Source organism: Astatotilapia calliptera, chromosome 14 (genome assembly GCF_964374335.1).
Source record: "Astatotilapia calliptera chromosome 14, fAstCal68.1, whole genome shotgun sequence".
In the NCBI taxonomy this organism is placed as follows: Eukaryota; Metazoa; Chordata; class Actinopteri; order Cichliformes; family Cichlidae; genus Astatotilapia; species Astatotilapia calliptera.
In genome coordinates this window covers 26,043,810-26,054,723 of record NC_137435.1, presented here as the reverse complement: position 1 = coordinate 26,054,723, position 10,914 = coordinate 26,043,810, and the positions used below count along the sequence as shown (strand labels likewise).

The 10,914-nt window shown below is 41.7% G+C and overlaps 1 protein-coding gene across 3 annotated transcripts; it reads right to left on the bottom strand.

Annotated features, from left to right (window-relative positions):
• Positions 1-909: 909 nt before the first annotated feature.
• On the bottom strand, positions 910-10,287 carry ccnl1a (cyclin L1a). Of its 3 annotated transcripts, none has more exons than XM_080289201.1 (11): positions 9,935-10,258; positions 9,630-9,704; positions 9,096-9,205; positions 8,485-8,660; positions 7,076-7,196; positions 6,831-6,895; positions 4,505-4,604; positions 4,285-4,389; positions 2,884-3,134; positions 2,674-2,772; positions 910-2,544 (listed from the first exon to the last, which is right to left on the bottom strand). In XM_080289201.1, the coding sequence occupies exons 4-11, from the start codon at positions 8,595-8,597 to the stop codon at positions 2,070-2,072; spliced, it is 1,329 nt and encodes a 442-aa protein (XP_080145327.1). In that variant the 5' UTR covers positions 8,598-8,660; positions 9,096-9,205; positions 9,630-9,704; positions 9,935-10,258; the 3' UTR covers positions 910-2,069. The 3 variants fall into 3 exon arrangements, with proteins under 3 accessions (XP_080145327.1, XP_080145326.1, XP_026047301.2); XM_080289200.1 differs by having other exon boundaries at positions 8,389-8,660; positions 9,935-10,255; XM_026191516.2 differs by lacking the exon at positions 8,485-8,660 and having other exon boundaries at positions 9,935-10,287.
• Between the last annotated feature and the right edge of the window lie 627 nt (positions 10,288-10,914).

The window sequence follows — 10,914 nt, the reverse complement described above, 5'->3', positions numbered from 1 at the left end:
CTGAAGCCTCTTTGCTTGGAGTACAGCGTGTTACAGGACTATCTGTGAATCACAGAGAATATCATGTCAGTCCTGTAAGTGACCTCCAACACCTTATCTCGCTTCATAGCGATTTTTCTGCGGGGCTGGTGGAAAAATACTGCCTTTCTCACCATCCATCTCCATGGAGCACCACTAACGTCCATCATCAGGAATTCTGACATACTCGGTAGTCTCCATCAGCTATCTCTTCAACGAATACCTGCACGTTTTACAAATCACCATAATGTGACTGATAACACATGCAGAGAGCTGCTGTCCTAGCAGGAAAAAATGTATTTAAAACCATTAATGGTGACTGAATACCACCTGCTGACTCTCTACAATGACTCATCATTAATCCTGCTTAAAAACAGACCCTAAATAGTTAAACTTTGCTCAATCATGGCAACTATGACAAACATACATAGCAAAACCTTCTGGAATCCCTTTTTGTTTGAGTTTGAAGTATCAGCTGTGGCTACAATTAAACTCGTTTGGCCTTCTTACATTAAATCTCTTAATCAGTGTTTTAGGATATTCAAGTGAGGACACATGGAAAGCTGTATAACACTGAAACTTAAGGCCTACAGCACCCCCTGGCTGCCATAAATGTCACTTTTCCTCCCAGTTTCTTTTTAACCTTCATGTGTACCGTGCCTCCAACTCAAACTAGCAGGATTAAACCGTTTGCATCAGATGTATTCCCAACTGTTTGAGTCCATGCATTTCAGATCATAGCTTCAGTTTACCCTCCGATCAGCTGAGACTTCACTGTCTCCACTTAAGGCAACAATACAAATCAAACAACGGCTCCTGCCACTAGAACCAATGCTTCTTTGTTTTTGTTTTTTTTACACCAGGCACAAATTCAATAAAGGAGTGTACAGGTCAGTGGCATAGCTCATTTATTACTGAATAAAAATTGGACATGAACACGTGCAGACTAAAAACCAGTGTAACAAAACTGACAACCCTAAAATCTTTTTGCAGCAAATCTGCACTCCCTACTGGGAGGTCAAAAAATAAAAAATAAAATAAAAAGTCAAATAGACAGTACTCTTGAAACTGTACAAAATACAGCATCAGCCACATATCTGTTCAATAAAAAAAAAAAAGAAAACAAAGACTGTGCAAACATTTTGATCTTTCCTGAATGTTTATTTTACATTTATTCTTCAGTACGTCCACTGAGCCATTTGCTTTTATAAATCAAAGCATTCACATTTTGTCAGTGGTCATCAATCCGTCTTTACACTGTAAATAATTTCCCCCCCAAATGTCCATAACATTATATGTAAAACTAAAAAAAAAAAAAAAAGGGGGGGGGAACAACAACAAGAGGGGGCTGGGTTGGGTAGGCTAGATGGTTTGTCAGGATATATGGTTGGGTCTGGAGCTGATGTCACACTACAACCTTGCCTTTGCCAGTCTGGGCAAATGTTTAAAGGTAATTGTAGAGCACCTCATGGTGGTGGTCACAGCTGCAGTGTGCATGTAGACGCAAAACCATCAACCACCCAAGATAAATGTCAGCTACAGATCTGCTGCTCTGTAGGAGACTCAAAGCAACCCGATTCCATCAAAGACATTTGTACATGAGACACGTGGTGACATATCTGGCTCCACTGTTTCCACTGAGATGAATCATAATGCTGGGCAGATGTTTTGTGACTTCAACAAAATTTGAAAAATTAAAATCAACTTGTATACGCTGATGGTCTGACGCCAGGTGTGTATGAGAAACCCAGCAAATTCAGAAGAAGGACCCCTGCTGGTACACAAAATGGCAAATCCAATTAAACGTGTTTTCAGTCACGGCAGCTTCGACAAGGTTTTTGAAAATTTTTGGTCTTCAATAAAGCAAGGTACAAGAATCTTTTCTGTTACATGGATGTTTGGTTAACTTCTGTTTTACCTTCTGCACAAATATTAAATTTAAACATCAATCTGTCAGTCAATGTTCAGAGGGCGCGTCTAATTTGATTTGCATATACTCAAAGTACTCATGTGACCATCAGCCCCAGAGCCTGAGTGGGTCGGTTTGGGTCTCAGCGACGGTGGCGGCTGTGTCCCGAGTGCCCACTACTGCTGTGGTGTTTGCTCTTGTGGCTACGCTCCCTCTCTCTGTCCCTGTCGTAGGATCGGGACCGCTCCCTGTCCCTCCGGTCTCGATGGCCACTTCCTCGGTCATGTTTGTGTTTCTTTGACGACAGATCGAAGGAGCTGCGGTCTCTGTCTCTCTCGCGTTCCCTCTCTCTGTCACGGTCCCTTTCTACTTTGACTGGACTGCGGGACCGCGACCGAGAGTGCGAGCGCTTCCTTTTATGACCGGAGCCTCCACCTCCGCTGTTGCTGTGACGACCGCTGGGCTTGGAGTCGCTATTACTGTGGTGACTGGACTTGGATTTAAGGTGGGGGAGGAGTGGTGACGGCGGATGCCGCTGTGGTGATGGGCTACGGCTGTGAGAGCGAGAATGTGAACGAGAACTGTAGGTCCCTGAGTGGCTGCGTCTGCTGTTGTAACTGCGAAAACAACAGGTGGGAAAAATGGACATGAGAAACAACCAGACTATGAAAATCAGATCTTTTTAAACATTAGGAAGGTAGAGCTACACATTCACACACATTAAAACACAAAACTGTAGAGCTTACTGTCTGCGAAAGGAGCGCGATCTTGACCGCGAACGCGTTCTTGAACGAGAGCGACTTCCACTCCTACTGTTCCTCCCAATCTTTACCTCCTTCCTTAACCTGAAGACAAACATTTTGAACTTGAAAACAGACTATCAGGCAAGTAAGAGATCACAACTATTACCTTGTTACAAATGACGGCAAAATATTGACTTAAAATGCGTTTCTTACCCATTATGTGGACTCTTGTTGACCTGGGTACGGTTGTCTGGTTCCTTTTTAACTGGTTTGACAGTCTGGGGGTTCGGGGACTTCTCTTCCACCTTGACCACAGGGGAGGACGGTTTGGAAGCAGGTGAGAAGCCACCCAGCGTGGACAGTGCAGGAGTACCATCAGGATTCAGACCCTTAGCCTTTATCCTAGCCTCTGCCAAGAACACTTTCCTTCGCTCCACCTCCTTCTCCAGCTGCTCATAGTTAGGCTAAGGGAAGAAAAAAAAAAAAAGTTTACACCAAGTCTGCCAAGAGCTCTTACTTTCATTCAGGCACCTTCCCCTGAGCCATACAGTGCAGGAGTGTATGCTAGTTTATTTTAACCCTGGATCGATGTAATCGGTCACAATATGTTGACGAGATTGCAGAAAAATGACATCAGCCTTTGAACTAACTCTACTACTCGTGATTTTTTTTTCAATTGTTTTTAAGGCCTACCTAAATTTAAAACATTTTTTAACTTCATGTATTTTTTATTTTATTTGAGAATCTCAAGCTCAGTTTTGAACAAATGGAAAATAAACTGACAAATAAAGTTTTGCCTCCACAGCTGCTGGATCAGCCTGCTGAGCTGTACAATTTGGGATTTCATCTGAATTTTTAGACTCTACACTGTCTGAACACAGAAAAGCTCTCAGTTACAGTGAAGCCTCTGCTTGCTTCATGTCCCAGCTCAAGTCTAATGGGTAAGTTGTCTGCTTTAGTCTCCAGTCACATCAAAATGCTTGGCTGATTTCTGCTATAATCACATTTTAAATGCCCAGAAGGAATGTGCGCAGCCTAATGTAACTGTTAGCAGATAAATTGATGGTTTATCAACAATTATGCTACTACATTACAGTGCTATGTGAGCCATTCAGGTAACTGATGATGTCCTGCTTCTGGACTACCAGCATTTAATGAAGAATCAGGAGCATGTCGAGCTCTCTATTTTCCCACTTGTTTGTACATTCCCTCACATGAATCCTGATAGTTTCAGAAATCTCCCTCCAGAAACGTGTTCACATTTGAGAGTCCTGCTTTCGATGATTATTATTCCTTATACTGGAATCATGATTGTTATTCTCTCACTAATAAATTTAAAAACTGGGGGGAAGTAGCCGTAAAAAGCACTGAGGAATTGGAACAGGCCAATCACAGTAGTTGATCCATTGATCCAACATGTGAGTTCAAAGGGTCTGACCAAGACTTGACCCAGTGCTTTTTAAAATCGACTAAAGACGGCCCATGCTTCAGTGTGTTCTAGACATGTTTTATCATTCAGGACTTGAGCGTAATCTATTTAGCAATAGTCACAAAACACACTCATTGTGGATGGATTATAGTTAATGCAAAGCATAGGAAAGCGCTCATATTTACCTTCTTCCTGGTGTAAAGTTTCAGGGTGGTGATGCAGATATCTTTGATCTCTTCTTCCGTGGCTCCAAACAGCAGGAACCAATGGGGTCTGGTTGGCAGCGGTATCTGAAAAAGAAAGGCAGAGTTATTTATCAAATTGCTCTTATTAGACAAAGACATTTTGATGTGCCAATGTGGGACTAACAGGAAAAAGTTTCAGATTTTCACTATTTCCTCTCACCTGCAGTGCTCGGGCAGCAAGGTATATGCAAGCGCAGGCAATCGTCTCAGCTTGAAACCTCACAAACACATCTGTCCTCAGGCTATCGTTCATGTAGTTCCTATGGAGACAAAAGAACGAACAAAAACATAGCATCTTCTCCACACAAAACCTTAAATCCATCTTTCAATATTACACCCATTGACTATAACCCAGTACTGCAGGTTAATAATCTGTAACATTTCTCTACAGTACAAGCTCCTAACCAGGGATTTAACTTTTTTAATTTTCTTTGAACAAGCACAGTTAACTGGACCCCTGGACTGTTGGATTTGACACAGTGCTCAAGTGAGATAAACTCAGGTTTAACTTTGTCCATTTCTCTCTGGGGCATCCATGAGAGCACATCACATCACAAATAAAGCATGAAGACACGGATGGTGAAAAAAATAATTATCTACTGGTAACCTGCCAACTCCACCTCATCTAATTGTGCCCGGAGGCCAACAAGGTTACGCTCTAATGACGATTAAGACAAGGGCACATGCCATACAAGGTGGGGAACATGCAGGCTCGCAGATGTAGAATATTTATCTAAGATGCAGCTGCCACAAATCTGAGGGGAACTGGGTAGCACAGCATGTCATGTAGCATGCAACTGGTGGTTCTTGAAGTCAGTGGTATGCTGATATGCTCAAAGTAAAAACGGATTTTAACATTTATTCAAGGTTCAGCCACAGAACATTTACCACTTTAGGTAAAAACTGTATAATGCAAACTGAAATGACCACAAAGTCCACTTGAGTGAAACTCCCTTCTAGTAAGACTCATTAGAGGTCTTCTCTAGAAGACATCAGGTGATGATTAGCTAAAAACAGATTATGTGTCAGAGGGTTGTCTAGGACAATGAATAAATGAGATTAGACATTGGGAGAGTATTAGGAATGGCATGATGGCCAGGTTGTGAATCAGGCAAGTTACGGGGTAGTGTCACATCTATGTCCTTAAGAAATAGATGTCACAAAGACAAAAACAGAAGTGTGATAACAGAAACATGGTGGTGAGACTCCTTAAAGTACCCAAACACTAATCCCAGAAAGCTCACACAAGAAACCCACCATTAGGGGAAAGAAAGAAAAAAACTACATCTAACACAGTCAAACTTCCTCTGCATTGCAGTGGCACTGGGATTACCTTGTCAATACCAATTTCCAACCATACATAAAATTTTGGACTGCTCCAGTTAAAAGTTTGCTGCAAATGCTGAAAACCTGCCATTCAGATAAAGTGTCTTCAGTCCAAACTGCCTAGAACAAAACTAGCATGCCAACTCTGCTATAGATAACACATGGATGTTGGATTCTGAGTGCTGCGTGGGTGAGACAGGTCCATGGAGGCAAAACCTGAGAACTCGATCAGCCTGTAAGACAGACACATGTCTGGACACCACGTCAGTTGGGGACAAGACACAATACCTACTGTAAATTAAAAAAAAAAAAAAAAAGGCAGGTAAACTAGTTAAAAAAAGTCTGTTCTGGCTAAGTTTACTTCACTGATAAATGCAAGTAAACGAAAAAAAGTTAGAATATACATCTATCTGTAGCTACTTGGCAAAAATAGTTATTACAGATGAAAACCTTTATAGCAAGACCAAAAAATACAAATCCTTTTGGACACCCAAGAGAAAACAAGACGATGCTGGCTGTTGGGTAAAGTCCCGCCCGCCCCCTTCAGTGAATCTCGGCATTGGGACTGGCTGTCTGGAGAGGGGCAGCCAGCCAATGGGGGGAGCTTCCTGAGGTCATGTGGTTGGAGGAGGCAGAGTTCAGAGGTTCTTTATGTGACTTACCAGCATGGACTACCCTTTAATCAAAGAGTAGAGAGAAAGGACAAAGTTAAACCAAGTCTCCCGGGCACCGCAAATTTAAAAAAAAAAAAAAAAAAGACTTTACAGTAAGCCATGTAAGGGCTGATAAGAGAGTGAGACAAGTAGTAAATTTGTAATAACACAAATTGCTCCATCAGGGAAAAGAAGAAAAAAAAAGTGGAAGGGTTCAAATGGAGTGAGGAAATGTCGTCCTCAGACCTGGGCAAAATGGCTGTTGAATGTTTTTCAAATGCGTGCCTGTAAATTGGTAGGCACTTGAACATTACTTATCTGACAGGTGGTCCACATATGGGTCAGTCCCAAGTTCCTGGCAGATAAATCAAGTGCTCTTCTGAAATTCAACCATTTGAAACTCGTTCAACTTCATCTTTAGCCCAGGTCTGGTAGCACTTCTTGCAGACATGACACAGGTTGCTGCTGTGGGGGGGGGGGGTTGTCTGTGAAAAACTATTAACTTACCAGGCTGTCTGCACCAATGTCTGGTTCTTCTCGCATTCCAGGACTTGAAGATACAGGACAACGATCTGTAATCATACACTGAAGTTAAAAAAATACCCTGCTCAATAGCCCCAGGAGCGTCTCCAAGATCAAACCAGTTCTGTTAAGTAAGAATAATATTTTAACCCTGTCTCCTGTACAGCTGCATTAGCTGCTTATTACATTTAAAATGTTATTACCCAAAAAAAGAAAGAAAAGAAACTCACCTTGTGAGGGTGCTTGACATGCACACAAAATCCAAGCTCCTTCAGGACCCGCCTTTCCGCTTTGATGACTTGATTTTTGGTATTTATGTAGTTCTGATCAAGTATCAATGGACTTGGAGTCCTAGTTTGCAAAGGAATCAAAATAAAATATTGGTTCCCTCTTGCATTTAAAAGAAAAAAAAAAAAAACAAAACAAAATTTAAAAAAGAAAAAAAGACAGTGCCCTTCTGAATTCCTGCGCCCCTTCGTTTTTCCCATTTCAACCAACTCAAAGCAACAGTTAACTGTTTGCATGCCTGACAGTTTGCTGGGGTTTGTGGACTCCTGTGGTTCCAGTGAAAGCTTGTGAGATTCAAAGACAGCCCTCAACCCAAAAAACACACCCTGTGCCACAGCCTTAACAGAAATATCAACTTGGTGCTAACATTACGATTTCACAACAGACGTTTTGAACCTCAATCTTAACGCCAATTTAAAATAAAAATGGAAAGCCGCCATTACTGTACTCCATCACAACTCATTCTCATCTATATTCTTATACTGTATGTCAGTATACTGCAAATTAATTGACCAAAACCACTGTCTGGATGCAGGCAATCCAGACTTTGAAGGAAAACATTCAGAGCAGAGATTTTTTGAGTCAAGTTACGCTTCACTGACCCCCAAAACATTCCACTGATGAAGACAAACTCGTGGAAAGAAAATCCACAAAAAACAAACAAACAAACAAAAAAAAACACGAACGAACAAAGCTGATACACCAACGTCTGCTCAAGTTGCCTGTCATCGTGCCCACAAGATGGAATTAAAATCTGGAATGGAATTAAACCACAATGATTTGTGAGAGTCATTCATTATATAGCACGACCCCTGACAAACCAGTAAACTTCAATATAAAGTTCCGAGTCTGCAATTCTAATGTCTGAAATATATTCTAATGTGAATGTTACACTACAAACCACATGCATGGAAAAAAAGCGAAAACAAAAATAACCTCTGAGGACTAAAGACAATACAACAAGCACAAATCCCAACCTAACATTACACCTCTTTTATATATACCTCACAGCTACACTTAAGAAATGCAATATCAAATTAACAGCATATAATGGCAAACTGTTGAAGCTAGAGAACATGCACTGACCCTCACAAAACCGACAGACTCACAGTAACCAACTAATCATTCTAATTCTAACATACAAGATGATACTTCTTTAAAAGCCATGGTTGCAGCTGGTGGTGGATGGGGTGTTGCTCTTTAAGCACAATTAAAATGCATGGTGAGGAGCAGTCAGAGAAGAAAACTACATTACCCAAGGGTCCGCAGAATGACGGACAGATACCCAAAGCTTAAGACTGAACCACAGGAGTCCTCAAGGCGCCCCGGGGGCCAAGGACCTTCGGCCAACCTGTCATCCCCGATCCCAGTGCCCCGCGGTGGCTCAGACCACGGGAGTCTCCCGCAGGAGGGGGTGGGGTGGGCCTGGGGGAGGAGGGAGACCCCCCTCGCATCATGGTTCATGCCGACAGCTTCATCTTACGTACCATTCCACATCACCCAGGCTTTGGTAAATGTAGCTGGTCGCTGTTAGTTGGTTGCAAGGGAAAAAAGAAGTCAAGTTAATGCCAAAATCTGTAATATTGACATCAACAGATTTGTATGAAGACACAGGTACAGCTGCTTTGTCTGTGACTGTGTCTTACAAATAATAGACTTGAATTTTTGAAGCCAGTTGTTTGAGGCATTAATTTCAGTGCAATGTCAAACTGATGTTAAATGTAGACAATTACACTGCAAAACTACCAGTGAAGCGGAAACTGAAAAGTTTTAAAATGGTTTAGAGTACATGGATAAACAAAAGGGCACTTTCACAGCAAAAAACACAGATCAGCATCAAACATTACATAATACAAAAATAAGAAAACAAAAACAGGAAAAAAAACATTGCAATGCAGCATTTTTTACATGTTAAATAATTATTTTCAAGAGGAGAACATTGGATTCATTTGGAGTGCTTACTTTTTTCCTCTGAGCTGCTTCAGGTGATGGAAAACATTAATGACATCTCGTATTCGCCGTGGTGCTTCTTCTATCTTGGAGGCCAAGTTGATGCAAGCCATGGCAACAATCTGGAAAATAAAATGATAAGCAAACAGGAATGTTTACTACAGAAAACTGAGCTCAAGTGATCAGAACACAAACACGAGACAAAAAAAGAGGCAACAATATAAACCCTATCCTGTTTTGTTGTGGGGGGTGATGTGTACTCTTTACATACCTATCAATCCACTCTACAAACGTAATGATGTACTGAAACCAATGCTGACACTACAATAGTGCAAGTGTTTTAATGCAGTGCTATTGTGTACTTCGAGTCTGTGCTCAGTTTCACACTCATAGGAGATCTCACTTCATCGTTGAGTTCTTTAACTGGTGGAGTTAGACTCGACAATATGGCTGCCACTAACGTAGGCACAACGTTATGCAATGCTATGCTAACAATACCGGCCGACAGCGGCCCGGCAACACTCCGGAAACTCTTAACACACTTACCTCGAAACTGTGCTTGACGAAGGACTTGGAGTAGAAAAAACGATGGAAAAGTACTTGAGCTGTTGCCATTGCGACCTGTCGAACGGGGGCGAAAAAAAAGAGCATAATAATTGTACATCGTCTTGTGTAAACTGGCCTAACCTTGCACAATGGATCGCCGCCATTTTAATTCCACCACGCCAACGTCAAGAGCTAACATTTAGCACACTGCTGACAACTAGGCCGCAGAAACTACAAGCCACATCAACTTTCGCCTATTATTATTAAACACCCAACACTAATGCACTGCAGTCAAGAGCGCTTACCTGTGGCAACCGGAGGAGAATACCCGCTGACTGAATCAGCTCACAGCCAAGAATACGAAGATCGGCCTCTGTGTTCAGGTCGAGGCCGTCGAACATCGACGGCGTCGTTGAGAGCCTTTCCTCCGGTACAAGCGAGTTGTCGATTGTAAGGTACACTTCTGAGTAAAATTTGTCGCCAATGAGAATCCCATCATTGTTAGTGGAGGCATTGGAAGATACAGAGAGAGGACCTGCTGCCATCTTCACCTGAAAAACAACGTTTAGCAGCTACAGCGAACACAGCCTCCACACGGTAACAGCGGAGCAGGGTGACTGGCGAAGTGCGTGACGTCAACATGCTGTTCGATGGAAACGCTGTGTACATCCGCGGTGGTAAATAGTCTCGCAACGCTGACTCGTTAAATTTCACAAGTGCACGTAACCTGAATGTATTTAAATATTCTAAATATAAGTTACAAATATTTTAATAATAAGCAAAACATTTCACCTGGTATATAATGTTTCATTGCTTTCCGTTTTAAACTAGTCAACTCTTTGCTTCAATTTCACCTTAAAAATCCTGTGTCAAAATACTTCAGATAAACACCATAAACAATTTAATCCCGAAAACAAAATGTACTTGACGCATGAATCAAATCAGTTTTATTACTGGCACTACATTAACATTCACTGTAGCACTACTAGTGACAGTTTTCTACGTATTACTCAATAAACGTCACTGCCGGTAATGCCTGCTACATTTCCGACGTCACCCAAAGGCAGCAGAAGAGAACACATCGCCACTGGTCGCCACCAACGGTTTCTGTGATGTGATTTACTGGAAAGTCCGGACTTGTCACTATTACCGCTAGAACATATCCATCCGCCAATTTAAAATAAAGGAAGAAAATATTAGTGAAATGTATTTTTAAAAGACCAGTTTAAATATTTCGTTTAATAAATAAGTAACTGTTTGTATGGACTAGTCACAGACTACGGGT